The sequence below is a fragment of the Macaca nemestrina genome, chromosome 17 (genome assembly GCF_043159975.1).
Source record: "Macaca nemestrina isolate mMacNem1 chromosome 17, mMacNem.hap1, whole genome shotgun sequence".
Lineage (NCBI taxonomy): Eukaryota > Metazoa > Chordata > Mammalia > Primates > Cercopithecidae > Macaca > Macaca nemestrina.
In genome coordinates this window covers 74742515-74765172 of record NC_092141.1, presented here as the reverse complement: position 1 = coordinate 74765172, position 22658 = coordinate 74742515, and the positions used below count along the sequence as shown (strand labels likewise).

The window sequence follows — 22658 nt, the reverse complement described above, 5'->3', positions numbered from 1 at the left end:
GGCATGGTGGCTGATACGGCTTGGCTCTGTGTCCCCACCCAGATCTCATCATGTACTCCCATAATCCCCACGTGTTGTGGGAGGGACCCAGTGGGAGATAATTTGACTCATGGGGACAGTTTCCCCCATACTGTTCTAGTGGTAGTGAGTAAGTCTCACGAGATCTAATGGATTTATCAGGGGTTTCCGCTTTTTCATCCTTCTGATTTTCTCTTGCCACCACCATGATTCTGAGGCCTCCCCAGCCATGTGGAACTGTAAGTCCAATTAAACCTCTTTTTCTTCCCTGTCTTGAGTATATCTTTACCAACAGCATGAAAACAGACTAATACAGTGTCTCACACCTGTAATCCCAGCACTTTGGGAGGCCCAGGCGAATGGATCACTTGAGGTCAGGAGTTCCAGACCAACCTGGCCAACATGGTGAAACCCCATTTCTACAAGATACAAAAGATTAGCCAGGCGTGGTGGTGCACACCAGTAATCTCAGCTACTCAGGAGGCTGAGACAGGAGAATCACTTGAACCCAGGAGGTGGAGGTTGCAGTGAGTTGAGATCGTGCCCCTGCACTCCAGCCTGGGTGACAGAGTGAGACTCTATCTCAAAAAATATATATACGTATAATCCCTGGTTACTAAATATATTAATGTATTTTATACCTATTATTGCTTGTTTTCAAGGCAGCTTTAAACACATCAACACCAACCTTGGTATTAAAAGAAGTAGGGACCCCAAATCCTCACCCCCACAAAATGTTAGTTCTTGGATTAGTTAAATATCTAAGCCTTCAGTTTAAGGAACTCCTCTTTTAAGATTCAGACAGCCTTGATGTATTAACATATTAAACCACTTGAAGTAATTCACACTCTAATGTGAAACTGTTTAATCAGAGACTCTTCCTAACAATTAGATGAGATCATCTCACTTGAAGGACTAGGAGGTGGTATTTGGAGCGGGGAGGGAGAAGAGGTCGAGGAAATCATTTAGGAACCTGAGGAATAGAGCTTGAAGGTGTCTGCTAGAGGGGAGCGGGCAGCCTTGGGGGCAGCAGGAGAGGCCATTCAGTGGAAGAGAGGAAGGGACTAGACTGAACTGGGAAGAATTGCCCCCAGGGCAGGACTGGGCTAAGAGCCAACCTGTTGGTGGACTTCATTTCAGATCATCTTCTTTGCTGTAGAACTTTTAACACCTGACTTCAGAAGTCTTTCAAACACTATTGTACCTGATCCTATATTTACATGTATAGGTTGAGACATGTATAATTTTTTTAAAAGAAAGGAGGATGTATGTGTATGTTGTACGTGTGTTTAAACATTTCTAGAAAAAGAATGTATGCATATATATGTGTATATTTTCCAATAGTAGTTATATGCTACTGAGAGAAAAGTGAAGTTATGAATAAACAGTTGTGTTATCATAACTGGGATTCTGCATAACTGTGCCTTATAAATCGTGGAACAATTTAAAGACATTTCTAGCTCATTCTGTTTTACATTTATATAGAGTTATTTTTAAGGGACTTGTTGCTATTGCATCAGGAAATCTATAATATAGCATGGTAAATTATACAGTTTCTAAGGAACTGAACCAAAATCAATAAATTAAGCAAAATAAACCTAGTAGTACACATGTATCATGTTTTTCAACTGCATGTAATTGGCAAAAATTAATGTGATGCAGTCCTGCCATCCAAAAAGACCAAGCTGTTATTTCCCGAGTTGTCAATGGGAGGCTATTGCTATAATAGCAGCAGTAGTAGGAGCAAAAGCAAAAGATTTGGAGCAAGAAGGCCGGGATAGTTGGTGGGTTACAGGAATGCTTTAATGTTGGAAACACAGAGGAAAAAGTGGAATTAAAAAAAAAGAACAACCCCATTTTTTCAAGAGAAGCAGAACCCGTCAGCTTTTATGTCTCTGTCACTTGCTGTAGGATTCTTCATAAAGCCCTCTAACCACCTAAATAAATATTCATATGGCTGTTCAACTTCTCATTAATAAAACAGGATTTGGTGGTAAAATATTTCAGAGTAACAGATGATTTGCATCTCACCCTTGTTTAACTTTAAATCTCAAGCAATTAATAAATTAGACTCGAGAGCTTTTTAAGAAGTAACATCTTACATGTACCACAAATTGCATTATTTTTGTGTGTAAATAATGATGAAAGGGGAGATTGTTCCTTTGATGTCTATAAACTACATTGTAAAATATGCAGAAACATTCTTTAGTTGGAGCCAAAACAAATAGACTAGTTCATAAACCAAAGCAGCAGCATTCTTAGAAACAAGCATTATTTTTCTTTTCTTCCCAATTGCTTTTTTCCCATCTTTTATATTCTTGCCATTCCTAGTAGCAGATTCATTCCAAATTCACAAGTGATGTTAGCCTGTATTCTCTCATCTGGAGAACTGAGCTGTTCTCAGGTTCCTCCCAATAAACTTGGCTTCCTGTATAACTCTTACAAGACCTCAACTGGACTGCCAGTTTTAATGCAGTGAATCATTTTTGTAGGTAGTATTTCATTGCTGCCTAAAAAACTAATTATTCCATAATTTAGCAAATATTGATGTTCTTTGGAGAGATATATTTACTTTCCTCTCTATTTTCCAAGCTGGCTTATCTGATTTCATTTTGTTTTTAAAAATAGCGTCAGCAAATTCTTGTTTACAATGTCTCTAAGTTTGGCCTATTTTTTTTCTTTGGTATGTGGTTAATAAATAGCATCTCGTTGTAAGTTCATGTCTACCTGTCATGGAACAGAACACAGGAAACAGTTTGGGCTCCCTGTTTGAATATAAAACAAGTGTGTCATTAACATCACAAGATGGTTGTGTTCTACATCTCATGCACATGTATTCTTTGTGAACACACTGTGTAGTGTTTGGTTAGATACTGTGTAGATAGGCTTATCTAGAGAAGCTCAGAATGTGTGCTTGACCTCAAATCCCTCCCAGCTAGACAATGGATCTTCTTCCATGTTGTGGCCTCTGTTTCAGCCTTGTTGCTCACAAATCTACCATTTCACTTCTTGACCTAATGCTTTTGCACGAAAACTGATCCTGAGCGCCGACCACTTCAAATATCAGACTTGTCTTTTCAAATCCTATGCCCCATTTTTTCTAGCTAGGTTTTTATTCTGATCTTCTTTTCTTCTAAATGGCAGTTTTCCACTTAAGTTCACCATCACTCTGTTCTCAAACGTCATGTTCTCATCCGTTCTTCCTCTATTCTTAACAAAACTTAATGAGCAGAGTATTAACTATACTGGATTCAGGTGAATCTGTTTTCTTTTATACCAGCTAAAATCATAATTCCATCTTATTTCATTGATTAATGGAGTCTTGAAGCTGAAAATTGACTCTACTGGCCAGGCATGGTGGGTCACGCCTGTAATTCCAACACTTTGGGAGGCCAAGGCGGGCAGATCACCTGAGGTCAGGAATTCAAGACCAACCTGGCCAACATGGTGAAACCCCATCTCTACTAAAAATACAAAAATTAGCTGAGTGTGGTGGTGCGTGCCTGTAATCCCAGCTACTTGGGAGGCTGAGGCAGGAGAATCCCTTGAACTCAGGAGGCAGAGATTGCAGTAAGCCAAGATCACACCACTGTACTCCAGCCTGGCCAACAAAGCGAGATTCCATCTCAAAAAAGAAAGAAAGGAGAGGAGAAGAGAAGAGAGGAGAGGGGAGGGGAGGGGAGGGGAGGGAGAAAGAAAGAAAATTGGCTCCCAGTCTTTCTACCCTCATCCCCCATTTCAAAAATGAAAATCTTAAGCCCACGTGAGGGGAAGTGCCTGGTTCTTTTTAGGCAGCTCTTAGCAACACCAAGTCTCAAATCCAGAACTTCTAAGTCTGGTCTTCCCCTCCTACTCCATGTAGTCAAATGTGCAAGAAAATGCAAACACTACTTTTACTTCAAAATATATATGAGCTGCTAAAATGGATGGAGCATCTTTCTCACCTCTACTGTGGTTCCTTGTGATTCAAGCAGAAATTTCCCTTGGCTTTTAGAGTGGGGCTCAACAAAGCCATTTCTCATGTGGTCTGTCTGAGAAATGTTTCTTTCCTTCAGTAGTTGGCTTTGTTGCTTGCTGTGATTTTTTTTTTTTTAATTATACTAATTGTCCTTGCAAACAAAATGTCCAAGGCCAATTTAGAAAAGAGGTTATGATTTGAAAAGGCATCTTTTTAAACACTGTAACTGATTTAAGGAGTGTTCCAAAGGAAGGAACTGTTGATCAATAATGATCTCTTGCAGCCACATAGAGGTGGAGGCTCAGCAAAGACACTTACACCAAGATTGATTTGCAAGAAGCCTGAGGAATTTGTTTTCTAAGAGGAAGCCAGTTGTTTTGAGAATCCATTTAGTTCAAATGACTTTATTTCTATGATGCTAAATGATCAATGTATAAATAAAAGGGATCAATACAGCAGCATTCTTTATTTTTGGAAGGATACCAGCACAGTGGTATGAAGATGTCAGGCTCTGTGCTACTTTAAGTAATTTTTCAACCTTTGCCAAACTCTGAAGTATTACATGGAACCCAATCTTTTTAAATGCTACCACTGTTTCATTTTTCTTAAGGCTTAAAGCGTCCTCTTAGATGATCTTCCATGTGTTGGGTTAAAGAGAGATATAAAACTTAAAGGCTGGGCGCGGTGGCTCACGCCTGTAATCCCAGCACTTTGGGAGGCCAAGGCGGGCGGATAACGAAGTCAGGAGATCGAGACTGTCCTGGCTAACCCGGTGAAACCCCATCTCTACTAAAAATACAAAAAATAGCCAGGCATGGTGGTGGGCACCTGTAGTCTCAGCTACTCATAGGCTGAGGCAGGAGAATGGCGTGAACCCGGGAGGCGGAGCTTGCAGTGAGCTGAGATCACGTCACTGCACTCCAGCCTGGGCGACAGAGCGAGACTCCGTCTCAAAAAAAAACAGAGAGAGAGATATGGAACTTAAAAACATAGATTCTGGAACCAGGCTGCCTGAGTTCAAATCCCAGATCCACCATTTAGAAACTATGTGACTTCAAACAAGTTATTTCACCTCTCTGTGCTGCAGTTTCCTCATTTCCAAAATGAGAGAAACAATAAAGCCTGTCTCATAGGAATTGCAAGAATCGAGTGAATTAATGCTTGAAAAGCATTGGAATAGTGTCTGCTACTTAATAGGTCCTGCATTTATTTATGTAACTGTTAAATTACTGAAAAAGGCCCTATTCAATAAGTGTTGAGATATGTTCAAGTGTAACCCATATTAAATAAATCTATTTTAATCCCGTTTCCCTTCTAGCTTCTGTCTGTGCTCCATCCCTACTCATTTCTTATTACTTTACAGTCCGGCCTCTGTCGCCGTCACTCCACAGAAACTGCTCTTGCCGTTGCCAGTGACATCCTTGCTGCCTCTGTCTTTACCAGCTTGACTCCCCTGAAGCATCTGACACAATGGGATGCCTCTGTCTCTCTGATGGCTCTTTCCTAGAAGCCTTCAGGGCCCCTCTTTGTCTCTTGCCTTGAAACCCTGTTGCTCCTCAGGGAAACTGTTCCTGGCTTCCTTTTCTCACTAGGCTCTGCAATCTCACTTAGGCAACCTCAGCCACTACCACCTATGTTCTGACAACTGGCAACTTTCTATCTCTAGCCCAGATCTTTCAGATCATAGTGTGTTCTAGCCCTTTCCAAAACCTCCCTGGATGTTGAAACAGATGACATGTCCTACTGAACACTGAAACTCTCTGTGTCCAAAATGGAAATGATTATCTGAACCCCCTTAAACCTGCTGCTGCTGTTCCTGTGTTCCCAGACATAGTTCATGGCAGCGTCCACCCATTTGACCCAACCCTTCCTTTCCTCCTCTCTTTCATTGCCATGAGCAGTCCATCACCCAGCCCTCTGAGCCTCACCTTGGCTCATCCTCTTCTGTGCATTCACAAGGCCCTTCCCCTAGTTCAGGAAAGCACCAACTCTCCCTGCTTCTGAACAGGCTCCCACCCCCAGGCTTGTGCCCTTCCAACCCCTCCTCCACACCACATCCAGAGTGATCCTTCTTCACTGGGTCCCCATGGCCCTGAGGATGCAGCCCAGATGCACTCGCAAGGCTGCTCTGCCTGCCCCAATCCTCTCTCTCTCCTCTTCCTTTCCTGCTGCTCACACCCCTACCATTGCTGATCTTTTAAAAAATCTTCAGTTAGGATGAGCTTCCTCTCATCTTCAGCCTTTGACATATGCTGTTTCTTCTCCCTTTTGCGCCTTTCCCTTGCCAACTCCTACTCTTCCTACAGGTCCCAACTTGGATGTCTGTGTCTCTAGACAGATTTCCTGGACTATTCCAGCCTCTAGGACTGGTTTATGTTCTTTTTTTTTTTTTTTTTTTTTTTTTTGAGACTGAGTCTCACTCTAACGCCCAGGCTGGAGTGCAGTGGCATGATCTCAGCTCACTGAAACCTCCGCCTCCTGGGTTCAAGTGATTGTCATGCTTCAGCCTCCCGAGTAGGTGGGATTACAGCTGGCCACCACCATGCCGGATAAATTTTTTTATTTTTAATTTTTAATAGAGATGGGGTTTCAACATGTTGGCCAGGCGGGTCTGGAACTCCTGACCTCAAGTGATCTGCCTGCCTGGTCCTCCCAAAGTGCTGGGATTACAAGCGTGAGCCCCTGTGCCCGGACTAATGTTCCATTCTTTATTCACTTTTTGTGCCCTTTGTTTCTCCTGCTGTAGCAGAGCCAGGTGCAACGGAGTGGGTGCTGTTGCACCTCCCACTGGCCCCTAATCCTGGCAAGAACAGGGCTGTTCACAGCAGAGCCCAGTGCCTAGTGTTCACTGTCAAATAAACCCACTGTTGTGTGAAAAGTATACAACAAAAAAGAGTTCCTTTCAGAAAGCACCTTCTTTTTCCAGTGATGTGACAACACATATGCAGAGAAAACAAGAAATTTAACTTCTTAAGTGTCCCCAAATCCTCAACTTTCCATGCTTGGGAGTGAGTCCTCAGATCTATTTTCCCACTTGCCTTTTCTTTCCCTTTCTCTCTACCTCTCTCTGATGCAAATTATTTATAGCGTTTCTCTGAATGTTTCACGTGGAAACATCTGACAAAATTGTTAGGGCTAAGAGAACAATCACACTTTAGGCTTAACCCCAAGATAAGAACACTTTCTGGTCTGTCCCTTCTCAATCATCAGTCCCTAAACTATCTAGAAGGTCTGCAACGTTGGATTTCCCTTTCCTTTCTTCTTGTGATGTTTATCCAAGTTTTTCTTTCATCCATGTTGAGGCCATATTATTTCATGACATAAAAATCCCTTTGATTTTATCAATAAGCATAAACAAATAGATCAAAAAAGAAAGAAAGCTAAACTAAACCCTCCCAAAATAAAGTCAATACAATTTAGTAGATACTCATTGAACTTCTACTGAAATAGGCATTAAAATCAAGGGACTCATGAAAACATAGTATTGTAATGGGATGAGTTAAAGGAGGCACCTTGCAAAAACCCCATCATTGATTATATTCTACAGAAAAAATAGTAATTTTTTTTTTTTAGACAGGATTTCACTCTTGTTGCCCAAGCTGGAGTACAATGGCACAACCTTGGCTCACTGCAACCTCCACCTGCTGGGTTCAAGCAATTCTCCTGCCTGAGCCTCCTGAGTAGCTGGGGCTACAGGCGCCCACCACCACAAACAGCTAGTTTTTTTGTATTTTTAGTAGAGACAGGGTTTCACCATGTTGGGTTTCACCACGTTGGCCAGCCTGGTCTCAAATTCCTGACCTCAGGTGATCCATCTGCGTCAGCCTCCCAAAGAGCTGGGATTACAGGCGTGAGCCACCACGCCCAGCCAAAAATAGTAAATATTTTATTGAAATTTAAATAGTAAATGTAACTTCCAGTTAAAATATAGCAAAATATCACATTTATGCCCCTGTGCTTTTGCTTAGTTATATATGGATAGTTGAAGAGACAAGTCAAATTTTATATTAATAGAGAAAAGTTTTCAGAAAAAAAAAAATATACAGGATTTTTTTTTGTTCCATTTGGTTTTTAACGAGTGAGCCCACCACCTTAAATGACAGTCAGTGGACGGTTCAGTTCAGTTGGCTTCCCTGCTTTTGTGTTGCTTATTTCTTCCTGGTCAAGAAGTCAGGGACCCTTGTAAACACTTTCACCTTCAGCCACCCATGCCTTCACTTGAGCACATATTCTCTAGCTGCAAGCTTTCCAAGAAATCATGAGTGGGAAAATTAAAACTCAAAAACTGTGAGAGCCTGGGATGAAGGGTTTGAGGGGAAAAAAAAAAAAAAAAAAAAAAAAAAAAACCATTTTGGAAAGCAGTGTATTTACTGTATAGTGTCCATAAAGTAGGCCGACTGCGCTGGACACTGAACACGAATACGTGCTTTCAAATATCTGCCTTTAGGTTAAGCCCTGGAACCAGAAGGAAGAGCTAGGATTCAACAGCTAGGGAGGAAAAACCAACCAAAAGAAAAAATAAATATTAAGGATAGTGGTCATAATATGGCAGTTCAGAAAACCAGCAAATAAGTTTCAAAACCTTACATTTGTCCTATTTCTAGTATTTTTTGTGGCAGAGGGGCAGACTCTTCTCTCTTCTGGGACTGACTTGTTTTTGTGTTTGTGAGATCATTCTAGATTAAAGAGAGGACATGTGTGCTGAATACCGCCCATCTAGCCACTTGCCTAAGGCCCACAACAGCCTTTAAAAGGCTGTTTCCAGGGGCAAGGAGCCTTTTTAAATTCATAGCAAAGACTTGTAAGTGTGATGTGGTTACATGTCCTGAAATATACAGATTTATTTAGCTGAGCCAATTGTATTACCCAATGAGAGCCCAGTCATAAAGATAGCATTTTTCTAGGAATTTTAAAAAATGGAACATGTAAATAGAAATTTTATTACAGCTGAGAATGTCTTCGGGTTTGAATTGTTTGCACCATTATTTACAGACTCCTGGCTTCTGAAGGTTCTAAATGCAATTTCTTATTTAAAGGTAATGGCAATAATAAATGATTTCTAGAATCCAGACCTGTAGACAGGAAAGCGTGACTCCCAGCCTTCCATTCCTGTCACTTTCTTGCCCCAGCATGTTCCTAGCAAGGGCCTCGGAACCCTTTGTCCCTGAAATGCCCCTCTGTAGCACTTCAGTTGGTTTTTATCCTCGTAGTCTCCTGTTCCTTTTCTCATTTTCATCATTATCCCCACATTTTGAATCGATTACACTACGAAGACTGTTGTAAGGAAGGATGTGTTCCTTGTATCCCGGATGGAAACTTTGAACACATTTTCCAACAGAAACATTATTATAAATAGTGGATGAGTCTCACAGTACAATTAGCACAATATAGTATTTCAGACACATAAAGGTTAAATATCTGTTTCAGATTCAGGTCTTTCCCTAAAACTTTTACTGGACTCCAAGTAGTCCCTCCCCTGCCCTGCTCTCCTTTCCCCTCTCAGTCTCTTTCAACCACCAAACTCTTAAAAGAGTAGGGCTGGCTGGGCATGGTGGCTGATGCCTGTAATCCCAGCACTTTGGGAGGCCAAGGTAGGCGGATCACTTGAGGTCAGGAGTTCGAGACCAGCCTGACCAACATGGTGAAACCCCGTCTCTACTAAATATATTTTAACAATCAGCCTGGCATGGTGGCGGGCACCTGTAATCCCAGCTACTCGAGAGGCTGAGGCAGGAGAATTACTTGAACCTGGGAGGTGGAGGTTGCAGTGAGCCAAGATTGTACCACTATACTCCAGCCTAGGTGACAGAGTGAGACTCTGTCTCAAAAAAAAAAAAAAAAAGGAACAAAAAGGAGTAGGACTATGCCTATATTCTCTGCTTTCACCATGCAGTCATTTCTTATTCTTTGCTTTATACCCAGTGCTCAGTTTGGTATAAGCCCTGAGTAAATTGTTGTTGAATGAAGAAATTGATTTGTTTATTTACATCTTTCAACCAATAAAACTGCATGCTTAGAAGTAATCAACTTCCTTCTACATATTTTTAGTATTAGCAACAGTAATCATAGTACTGTAGTAGTAGTTGTTCTTGTGATCGTTGTTATGTTGGTGATGATTGTAAGAATAATGTTAATCACAAATCCCCCTAACTCCCCTGATCGACATTCAATTCTGATAACTACCTCCTGGAAATTCTCTTCTCCCTTGACTCCCCAGATTCTACACTACCCTTAAAATTTCTTCTGTGGTTATTAATACATTTACTGCCTCTTTTTTTCTCTTCAGGGACTCTAACTATACATTCGGCCCCAAAGTTTTATGTTGTTTTTCTCTCTATTCTTTCTCTGTTAGCAAACTCACTCCTACAAGTTCAACTCTAATCCCTCTTGCAGAACAATCCCGACTGAGCACCTGACCCTGGCTTCTTTTCAGGTTCCAGACCGAATAGACACGTCTGCATGGATGATCTTTTGGCCTCTAGAACTCAGCATGTTTCCCCTCCATCCTTATTACTCCTGACTTAAATTGGACTGACAGTGTCAGCTGACTTTCTCCCTTCTCGCTTCCTACATCACATCAGTTGTTTCCTGGCTCTGTATTACTCCTTTCCTTTCTGTTACCATTACCCTAGTCCACTTTACACTTACTGCTTCTCCCCTGGACTCTTCCTGGGTCTCCTTGCTCCTTCTGCTACGCCTGCTGCTTGTATTATCACCATTGCAAATAAGTCAACCATACATCATTCAGGTCTAATCATACAGCTCCCCTACTCAAAAACTTTCAACTGTTCCCCGCTGGCTAACAGCTCCACTAACCTGTCTACCCTTCATCCTCCATTGTACCTACATGTGCCCTAAACATCATCTAGGGTAGACTATTTTTTTCTGCCTAAATATACCAATATTTTCTTGTATATAAATATGGTAATGCTATTTTTACCAGAATATGGGATTGCTTAATTTTTCAGACATGCATCAATTCCAAATAATAATACAATACTGCTGTAAGTAGTCAGATGGGTTTCCAAAATGGAGGTGAAGCCAGGAGAGGAAATGAAAGAACTGATAGTATGGCTGGGTACACAGGTGGCTAGTGAATGAAGACGTCAAAGTCACGTAATTGTTAGGAGCTGGGGAAAGCAATGCTAGGTCTGGGCTCACATTCTGAACTGACAGTCAGGGGACAAGAGTAAACCGACAGATATATCTACTATTAAAGAACGTTCATCTTCATTTAAATGGCCAATAGTTATTAAAAAGAAAACTTTGATATTCACATGGATCCAAAGAATAATAAGATCATAAAATATATAGTGTTGACTTTTTCACATTTTGATCAGTTGGGTTGTCACAACCCAGAATAAATTAGATGTAACAAGCAGAATTAACTAAATACGTTACACCTTTACATTGTGGGCAAGATTTATGTACATATGTACATGAAGAGAGAAATATGCACATATACATATACACACGCCTATATGTGTGTGTATGTGTTTACCTATGTGTGGAAGAGAGTGACAGGAGAGAGATGATACTTAGAGCTCAAAGGGATATATTCTCTTGGGAATCATCAAACCTTTTTGAAGAGGAGAAGGTAGAGGATACCTGCATAATTTAGTCAAGGGGCATATTCAAGGCTTAGAGAACTGACATTCGAAGGCTCCTTTAGAAGGGTGGCCTGAAAAAGAAAACAAAACCCAACTGACAGCTGAAGAGTGGCCAGACCAAAAGAGAAAAGGTGGCTTCGGTGTTCTTCAGCTCCTTCGTGATGAACTTAGGGAAGAAGGAAAGTCAATTGACGGCCAGGCGTGGTGGCTCACGCCTGTAATCCCAGTGCTTTGGGAGGCTGAGGCGGGCAGATCATGAGGTCAGGAGATCGAGACCATCCTGGCTAACACGGTGAAACCCTGTCTCTACAAAAAATACAAAAACATTAGCCAGGCATGGTGGTGGGCGCCTGTAGTCCCACCTACTCGGGAGTCTGAGCCAGGAGAATGGCGTGAACCCGGGAGGCAGAGCTTGCAGTGAGCTGAGATGGTGCCATTGCACTCCAGCCTGGGCGACACAGCGAGACTCCGTCTCAAAAAAAAAAAAAAAAAAAAAGGAAAAAAGTCAATTGACTTGACATGAGAGGGAATAATAGCTGTTAAAGAAATGGAGGGATCGAAATGAACTATTATTTGTGAAATCTTTGAATTTTGCCTTCACAAGAGTATGTTTTCTAGGAACCAATGTGTAGCACAACACTTTGGTACAGCTCTTAAAATAAATTCTAAATTGTTCTTTAGACAGTAAAGGTTTTCATTAGCTATATTTAGATTTTCTTATGTTTTTGTTTCCAAAGTTAATATAATTTGTATCCTGTGCAGATTTGGATTTGCCGTTCCCCAGAATAAAAACAGCAATTTCAGAAGGCTACGTAATAATTTTAATAATTTCCGCAGGTTCTAATTGCCTGCATACCTGGTAACCCCCCGGACCACCACTAGCTGGTAGAAAGGCACACCCTACTCACATATTATGCATTTCCATAAAGCTGCCAGAGTCCGGAGTTGCCATGTACTATCTACCTACCTTTCTGTAAAGCACAGCAATGGGAAGAGCATGCAGGGAAAGTGAGAACGACCAATGTATGGTGATTATACTGTGGTTGCGGTTGTCAGTGTGCTATACTTTGAATGTGTTTTCCAATTATTTCCTGCCTTATGTCCACCATTCATATTTTTTATGTCCAGTTTTCTCCTTCCTGACCCAACATTAGCCAATTTTGCTTGGCATAGGTGATTTTTGGCAGGAATGCAAGCTTCGTTATAGTTCTGCTGCCGATCAGCACAGCTGTCTACCTTACTCAGTTCTTGCTTTTGAATATCACCCACAGCACCCACCTACACGGAAGGCAAAGTCTTTCTTCACATCTTCTCATCAAAAGTGAAAATTAGACCGGGACCCAGACAGTTCTAACCCAGCTTTCTTTCTAGTACTATTTTGGTCACTATTTACATTTGCTGGTGAAAAAAGCAGAGGGTTTTTTGTTGTTGTTGTTGCTCAAAGCCCTTTTGAAGCCCCACAGCACAGCAGAAATTACATGTTTGTCTGGGCTTTGCCAGTCAGATGGAAGAGGGCGGCAACTACATGATGAGGATAGTGACGCGAATAACCCTGTCCTGTTTTATGTTATTTCTGTAAGCATTTTTAATATGCCATATATCAAAAGTACTTGGAACTATTTCTGCCTGAGATATAAGCAATGTTAGCCATCATTTCTCCAGCTACTTTCCACCTGACACATAAATACAGAATATTTCAGTCTCCTTAGAGATCTAAAAGAAGTGGATAAGAAGGTGTTTATTTTTTGTTCTGCTATTCATCTTCTGTATATCATATCCGTGAATTATGGAAGAAATGATCATAATTGCCCCATGGGGGCCAGAACCATTAATTTCATACCCTGATTTTCCTTACTTATGGCATCTCAAGAATTATTTGGTTGAGCACAGTGGGCATTCAAATATCCATTAAATGAGCAGAGGGTGGTGGTGAGTCTCCCTTTCAACATGCTGACTCTCAGATGTTGGTGTGAGGGTGGCAATGCCCTCTGACCAAGCAGGGAAGGGCTGCTGGGCATGCAGCATTCGCAGCAGTAGATGGACTCTGTTATGCAAATTAACCTGAGCAGTAGGTGCCTCTGGCTGTGGGGAAAGTGGTAGTGGTATTTTATTTTTGCTTTGTTTCTACCCTGGTACTTTGCCAAAATGCATGCAGTGAGCATGCTACTTTGGCAATGGGCAAAGGGTCGGGGGAGTTATGTGTTCAGTCATGTGGTTGTTTGGTAATGGACGTGGTACCTGAAACAGAAAGTGGAATCTGTCTGCTCTACCAGAAGATCATGAATGAGCTCCCAACCCTCTTACACTTCTTGTACTTTATGGCCATTTGTTCATTTTTGTGACTATAGCGGGGGAGATAGAGGGAATGAAAATGTATGTTAAAAATGTTTTGACTTCACAAATGCTTTGACTCAGACGTTTGATAAAACCTTGATGAATCTCTAAAAAGCTGGAGAGTCCTAGCTTGGTCAGCAGTATACCGTTAGATGGCCCTCATATAGAGTTTCCGTAAGAAAAATAATTACAAAAACTTAACAAAAGTGTGATGTGGAATCATATAGGTAAATATGGTTGCTCATTTCTTACTCCCCAGGTGTGATAAAATAGCAACTAACACCTATTGAGCTCTTATATGTGCTAATACTGAGTTTTTATGTAATAATCCTCATGTCCACCATATGAGATAGGCACTGTTATTATTCCCCATTTACAAATGAGTAAACTGAGGCCCAGAAAAATGTAAATAACTTGCCCAAAGTCACATAACTAGCAAAGAGTTGGAACAGAGATTCCAGCTCAGGCAGCCAGACTGGAAACCTTGATTGCTTCACTACTCTACCATGCATCTGAATGTTTCACCATTAGACTGAACAGCCTCTCTAATACTAGAAACTCAATTGATCGTATAACAGTTGAATTTAGTGCTGGAAGATGACTCTCAAATGTCTCGCTGTGGTATAGATGAAAACACAGGTTCAAAGAGGTCACGTGTCTTGCCTCCAACCATGCTGCTAGAGAGAAAGTGGAGCTCCAGGTTCACCACCTACTCGTTGCCACCAATGAGCCATGCTGTCTCACCCAGGAATGCCATCACAAGCAGTTGACTATCATTACATGAACCCGTTTGTGTTTTGTTTTATGTCACCACAGGAATTAATTAGTTTTTAGACAGAAACACCCAGTTTTCACTTTTCAATGAAGATTGCCACTTTGGAGTCCAGCTCATGACAGAAAAGACCAAGAGCAGAAAGTCCTTATTTACAAAAGAGCAGAGATGCAGAGTAAGCTGGGACCTGGATGGCCAGCACACTTCTTAAGCTACAGAGAAACCTAGACCTCCCACTGTGACATCCAGCCTGCCACAAGCCTTACCACCAATGCTCTTTTGCCTTCGTATCTTCAGTTCCTCTTACACAAGAGGTTTCTGTGGAAAATACCTCTAGGTTTGTGATGAAAACTGACATGAGACTTCTGCACACACAGACAGGTTGGATTGGGAGAAGTTAGCACTGGTGTCAAACATGCCATTTAGGGCAAGGGAAGGCCAGGAAATGAAATATGTATTGACTTTATTACTTTCTTGCTATCTTACACACATACAAATATCATGGGCTTATACCTCACCAAATCCCCAAAAGTATTTCAGGTGACTAAGAGAGATGCATACGGTACAACAGGATAAAAATTAATAAGAAAATCACAGTAAAACAAAAAGATTTGAAAATAATACGAGATCAAGAATAGAATTCACGAACAAAATGCCTGCCATGAAGTCCAATAAAGCTGCTAAAAGGAGAGCTCCATGTTTGGCCTGGACTTCGTAGTAGCTAAAGACAAGAAGAAATCGAATTTCAGTAGCCCGTGTCCTTAATAGAAACCAAGTCAAGTGCTTAGGAGAAGCACAGCTTTTCTGATGATTTTTCAGCAGAGGATCTAGGTCAGGTTTGTTTTGGAAAGATCATCAGTAGCAATGTAGAAGACATTGCAGAGCAAAGAAAGCTCAGTGGAACAAAAACTGTAAGATATAGCTGATGTTCTTAATATTCTTACAGGAAAAGTAGTATCAAGTTTCTCAGAGCAATTTTGTATAATGCTGCTCAATGTGGACTGATGGCACACACCTAAAGCACATGCTTCCACCTGGGACCAGATGATGGTTATATCCATGAATTAAAATTTGAATATTGATATGGTTTTGCAGTGTCCCCGCCCAAATCTCATCTTGAATTATAGCTCCTATAATTCCCACATGTTGTGGGAGGGGCCCAGTGGGAGATAATTGAATCATGGGGGCGGTTTCTCCATATTGTTCTCATGGTAGTGAATACGTCTCACAAGACCTGATGGTTTTATAAGAGGAAACCCCTTTCGCTTGGCTTTCATTCTCTCCCTTTCCTGCCACCATGTAAGATGTGCCTTGCTCTTCCGCCATGATTGTGAGGCTGCCCCAGCCATGTGGAACTGTGAGTCAATTAAACCTCTTTCCTTTATATACCCAGTCTCAGGTATGTCTTTATCAGCAGTGTGAAAACAGACTAATACAAATATCTAAGAATTGTTGTAACATATATATTGCAAATCTTTATTAATGTTATTAGTTAATTAAAGTAATCTTTTTATTAGACTTAGGCTGCAGATTTGATGTTTTACTCTCTTGCAAGAACCTGGAATTCAGGCATCTCATTTCACTATGAAGGGGAGATTATTGTTATGTTTGATCCTTATCTGCAGAAGGGAGACGAGAGTGAAGAGGACTCTTCATCCAGCAGGCCAAGAAAAATGCACAGAGACCTGCAACAAAGAGCTGAAGCCGGGCAAACAGAGTGAAACAGACGTTGAGGGATACTCCCAGAGAAGAACAGAATATAACAACTAGGAGGGTGAGGCCAGGAGACACCAACACATCCAGTCCAATCTTAGTCATCGTTAGGGACGTTGGTGTGTGAGGCAGGCACCATAACCACTGCACTGGGGTTCAAGTCCCTGGGTCAAAGACAAACAGGAAGTAAAAGCACTTTGATGACAGGTCAAAGAATGGTGTTCTGGAATCCTTTAAATATGTCTTGCCTTACATTAAATTGCCCTTAGGAACCATTTAAGTTTCGGTTGAGAATGATCTAAATGGATTAAAACTTTGTCTGCAATTTAAAGTGACTGTAGGACTAGAGTGACCTGAAAAATCAAGGCACCCTTCTGAATTTTCACCGAGGGGCAAGAGAAGAACTGCCTCCCACTGTTCCTTTAACAGTGGGAGATGAGAGAGAGAAGCTTCTATGATTACACTCAGGGAGTCCTACAGAGCCAACATGCCAGTTTCATATGAATAGGAAAAAGACGTGGAAAGAAGGCACTGTGCTAATAGTGGTTATATCTGAGTGCAAGGATTATGGAAATTTTTTTTTCCTCTTGATGCTTTTCCATTTTTCTTCAATTAGCCTGTATTATTTTATAATCTGAAGTAAAACATAAATTTTTAAAATTGATATTAGGTCCTAAAATAGGATTTGATCCCTTAGTAGGAGATCAAATGGATTTAGCATTTCAGAAGTTGGACGGGCAAACCATACTAACAGTACATCAACGGGGAAATAGAATTTTTCAGAATTAATTTTGAAAGTCAGATTTCCTAGACCACACTTATTTCAAGAAGACTGGTCATGTAATACAAAAACAAGGGCGGGGGGGTGGTTGTCAGTTTTGAAGAGAAACACTATATCCTAAGCTTTAGATGTTTGGTTTGTGGTGGTTCATTTCAAAGAAGTCATGTTCACCTTAGAGTTTGAGTTACAGGCATGATTCCTTAGCAAAGGAAAGCCTTAGATGAAAGGTGAAGGTTGAACACATTTTCAACTACACTGTTAAAATGTCGGCTACACTGCCAAGAACCAGTCTTGGTTTGTGCTTAATAATGTATTTTTGACTATTTGCATTCCTCTGTTAAGTATGCTGGGTGTGTGGAATCACACCAGTTTTTACACAGTACAAGAAGTTCTTTTTTTTTTTTTTTTTTTTGAGACGGGGTCTCGCTCTGTCGCCCAGGCTGGGGTGCAGTGGCACCAACTCGGCTCACAGAAAGCTCCACCTCCTGAGTTCATGCCATTCACCTGCCTCAGCCTCCCAAGTAGCTGGGACCACAGGTGCCCATGACCACGCCCAGATAATTTTTTGTATTTGTTGTAGAGATGGAGTTTCACCGTGTTAGCCAGGATGGTCTCGATCTCCTGACCTTGTGATCCGCCCACCTTGGCCTCCCAAAGTGCTGGGATTACCGGCATGAGCCACCACGCCCAGCCAGTACATGAAGTTCTGATTCATCTTGCACATTGTCTCTTTGATTAAAGTTACTTTGAAAGGTGTTAAAACAATATTAAGAGTTTTTCTTTGTAAAACACATGTTTTTCTATTCCTTATATACTACTAGTGCAAGAAGAAAATGCTTATACATTCCTAACGAGAAACTTTAATCAGAAAGATTAAAGATTAAAGAAGGGAAGTGCTAATGGTAATGAATTTGTAAGGTTCAGAGAATAGTAGGAAGGCAAATGAGACTGGACCAAAGTGGAGACAGGTACAAGGAGAGGCCTGAGAGGCATGTGGAAGCCATGCCTTGTAGGACCTTCTAAGCATGATGAGGAGCTTAGATATTCTAAGTGTAATTGTAAGTCGTTGGAGAACTTTGAGCGTGTAAGGGACATGAATGGACAGACCTGACATGTAGAATGTATGGGAGGGAGATGGAGATTGTTATGCTATTGGAGTCATCTTTAGGTAAAAGATGGCCATGACTTGGACCAAGGAGGTAGTACTAGAGATGGAGAGAAGTGGGTAGGTTATGCATGTTTTTAAGGTTTTTCTTTATCAAAGACTTACAATTTTCTATTCATCATGTGCTACTCCTAGTGAAAACTGAATGTGGCAGGGTAAAGTTTCCTTTAGGGAATGAAGGGATTCAATGATAACTCCTAAATAATGACTTCCAAAATAAGTGGCTGCTGTATGAAGATAAACCCAGAGGAATGGATGGAGACCAGAAAGCGGGTTCTGACAATATAATCAGAGAATGTCAGTAAAAATGGCATGAAGTGGACCAAAGTAAAAGAGATTGAATCACAGGGGTTAGTGGCAAATAAACGGGAGCCTTTGGGAGGGAACAGGTGGAATGGAAGCAAGTTGTCAAAGAGATCTCCTGAGTTTTTGCCTTGGATAACTTGATGCCTCGTGTGTGTGGTAGTGGTACTGTGCAGTGAGGTATAGGAACTAGAAGGTGATGGGGAATATTGCTCTGGCAATAATGAATTGGAACGAAGTGATCTATGACTGTAGTCATCGTCCAGAGGAAAAGAGACAAGGACAATAGCCACAGGGCTGAAGAGGAGAAATATTTGGAAGGCTGGTAAATGGCTAGATGGCAGAGAAAGTTCAAGGGTGCCCTTGCAGTTCCTGATTTGGATAACTAGGTGAATATGGGTTCCCTTAATCCAGATCTGAATATATACGAACATAATTAGATTGAGGCAAAGGGGTGAGTGGAAGGAGAGGGAAATAAAGTGGGCAAACTGATAATATGTCCAGTTTTGAACCTGTTAAGCCTGGGACACATGTTGTAAGTGTCTAGAAAGTAACCGTGTGTATCTTTCTTGATTTTAGGCACTGCACAAAAGCCCCTCTCCTTTTCACCAAGTGTAACTAAAGCCTGCACTCTGAAGTTCACTGTGCTCTGACCTCCTGTTTTCAGGTGTGCCTCCCCTTCACATATTCCAGGTCCTGCTCCATGGACTGCACAGCCTTTGTTCAGCACACCCCCATTTTCCTTGTATTTACTTTTGCAAATGCAACTTCTTTGACAGACAATTCTTTCCCCTTTCCACCTTAGGCCTGTCAGAATTGTAGCTATTATTCAAGGCTTTTCCCAAATGCTATTTCCTTCCCGAAGACGTTCCCAATCTCTTTGTGTTTTTCTCATATCATTTTACTGTACATAAAATGTTTGTTTCTTTTTTAGTTTTATTATGAAAATTTTCAGACATACCCAAAAGTAGAGAGAATAGTAGCCTGTCACCCACCTTCAGTAACTATCAAGATTTGGCCACATTTACTTTGTCTTTTCCCCCTCATTCCTTGCTAAAATATTTTAAAGCAAATTCCAGACACCAAATCGTTTCACACTGTGTATTTCAGAATGCCTCTCAGAAACCATGGGCTTTGTCTTACACGGTCACAGTGCCATGGTCATACCTAAGACAGCGAACAATGGTCTTTTAGTATCATCGAGTATTTACTTCATAACTAAGTATTCCAAATTAACTTCAAAGTATCATTTTACAGTTGATTTGTCTGAATCAGGATCCAAACATTACATTTGATTGTTACAGCTCTCATGTCTTTTCAAATCTAAAGCAGACCCTTCCTCGCTTTTTTCCCATGTCATTGACTTCTTGCAGAAATCAGGTCAGTTGTCCTGTAGAATGTCCCACATTCTGGATTTATCTGCTTGCTTCCTTGTGGTGTCATTGAACGTCTTCCTCTGTCCTTCCTTTTTCTTTTTGTTCTCTCAATTGAACACTTAACACACTTACCATGCTCTCCTGCTTTTTGTCCTTATCGCATACTTTCTATGATAATATAAGTGCCGTAAAAGGTGAGACTGTGTCTTACCCAACTCTACCTTCTAATACATTGTACAGACTCAAAAAATAGTATTCGCTTGCGTTATTCAGAAAGAGTTTTATTCCCCTTGCCAAAACATGAACTGAAGCTTATTCTCAATCTGAAGAAATTTACATTAGGAATTAAGTTGCCAGAGGAATCTTCTCAATAATGTAGGTCACTATTTCCTCATTTGCATTGAAAGAATTTATTTTCCTCTCCTTCCACTCACCCCACTTGAAGTGGCACATTCTTATATCTGAAAATTCTTGCAGTTGGGAGCATTATGACACAAATGAAATTTCCATGTCCCTTGCATTATCTCTAGGCCCATACAGAAGTGATTTCAGAAATCAACTGTTTTGTGCATTCAGCATGAAAACTAGGTCACTAATCATGTTTCTGATCAGGAGAACTGAATTTTGCTTAGTCGTTCAGAAATCAAACTGAAAGGCTGACTCTAAAAACACCATCACGTGTATGCTTTGTTGTTGATAACTAACTGCAATCCAAGCTTTAATAACTAGAAGGGAGTGGAAGAAACTTCAAAAGGTTGCATGATAAATGTTTTTGACAATGTGTCAGCTGAACATTAAACAGGATCTTTGTAAATCCTCTCATTCTAAGTGGTTTAAATGGAAAGTTTTAAACTTCTTCCTTCATGAGTATTGGCTCCAGATACCACAGAATCCTAAGGTTAGAAAAAGAAAAACACTTTATCTGGCGTGAATGATTTCTATCCATCATGTGAATGTGGGGTGTGAGAGGCAGGCTCACCTGAGGTTCTCCACCTCTGCATCTCAAGCAGTGTCTCTTTCATCGTCTAAGAAGGAGCCATCATTCTATTGGAGTGGCTTCCTTAATAATCTGATATGACCATGTACACACACAAAATTAAGAAAATACAGATGGATAAATATAACATAGTAATACCCTAATGCCGTTTTCCAGATTGTCTCATAATGAGTGGACTGTTGGCCCTCACATGGGTAAAATGAGGTCTAGTAGGACTGGGTAGTTGAAAGAAATGTTTGTGTGCGTGTGTGTATTTTACATATTTTCAAAGAGAAAATGGAAACAAGGGACGTTTCTTCCCATGTGTAACAAAGAACCAAAAACTGGGTGGGTTGAAACAACGAGAAGCTATTATCTCACAGTTCTGGAGGCCACAAGTCCGAAGTCAAGGTGTGGGCAGGGCTGTGCTCCCTCTGAAGGCTCTAGAGAGGAATCCTTCCTTGTCTCTTTCAGCTTCTGATGTTTCCCAGCAATCCTTGGCATCCATGGCTTGTAGATGCATCACTCCCATCTGTGGCCCTGTCATCGCAGGGCCAACCTCTTCCTGTGCGTCTCTTCTTGTGAGGACGCCCATCATACTGGATTAAAAGCCCACTCTACTCCAGGGTGACCTCATCTGATTATGTCTGCAAGGATCCTATTTCCAAATAAGACCATGTTCTGAGGTACTGGGAGTTAGGACTTCAGCATGTCTTTCTGGAGGATATAATTCAACTCATCACTTTGTGTAATACCCTGTAGTTTTGGCTCCACACTCGAATAGGGAAGCCATCGGAATCATTATGACTGTTGAATCTGCGACACAAAAACTTGTTTTTCTTTTTGTTTTTTGTACATTTTAATTCGTTAAATACTAAATATCTTAATAGTAAATCTAGAGCATTTGGGGACACAGAAGGTTTCAGAAGGATCGAAGTAATAGCAGGAGAATGGCATTCTAGATATGATGAAGACAAGACCCACAGAGCTCACAGGACAATGTGTGGAGCTGGGCCCATTGGTGGCGAGAGGTGGAGGCTGAGAGGCAGAGGGACCTGGGCCATTTCCTGTCTGCAAGACTTCGCAGCTGTGTAGCCTTGATTAGCCTCTAGAAACCTTAGCTTCTCTCTCTCTCTCTCTCTCTCTCTTTTTGAAATGGAGTCTCACTCTGTTGCCCAGGCGGGAGTGCAGTGGTGCAATCTTGGCTCACTGCAACCTTCACCTCCCAGGTTCAAGTGATTCTCCTGTCTCAGCCTCCCAAGTAACTGGGATTATAGGCACCTGCAACCTCACCTGGCTAATTTTTGTAGTTTTAGTAGAGACAGAGTTTCACCATGTTGGCCAGGCTGGTCTTGAACTCCTGACCTTGTGATCCACCCGCCTCGGCCTCCCAAAGTGTGAGCCACTGTGGCCGGCCCTTTGCTCTTTCTTATAAGGTGAGGTTTCTACCTCAGAGGGACATTGTGAAAGTCAGTAAAGCTGTTAAAGCCACAGCACAGTGCCTGCACGTTGGAGCTAGCATGACAGCTTTGAGTTAGGACAGCAATCCCCTCTTATGCACAGGGGTTACATTCCAAGATCCCAGTGGTTGCTTGAAACTACAGACAGCAATGAACTTGATGTATCATATGTTTTTCCTGTATATACATACT

The 22658-nt window shown here is 41.3% G+C and overlaps 1 protein-coding gene across 15 annotated transcripts in view; it reads left to right on the top strand.

Moving 5' to 3' along the window:
* The window catches only part of LOC105469025 (centrosomal protein 112), a 535394-nt gene that overhangs the window by 444767 nt on the left and 67969 nt on the right, over positions 1–22658 (top strand). Inside the window, exon 24 of one of the 15 annotated variants that reach the window (XM_024788888.2) lies at positions 16318–16621. The exons of the other annotated variants lie outside the window; for them this stretch is intronic. Within the exon in view, the coding sequence (XP_024644656.2) occupies positions 16318–16413 (96 nt within the window). The 3' untranslated portion in view covers positions 16414–16621. Of the gene's footprint in view, positions 1–16317; positions 16622–22658 lie in introns of those variants that run through there. 15 annotated transcript variants of the gene reach the window in all.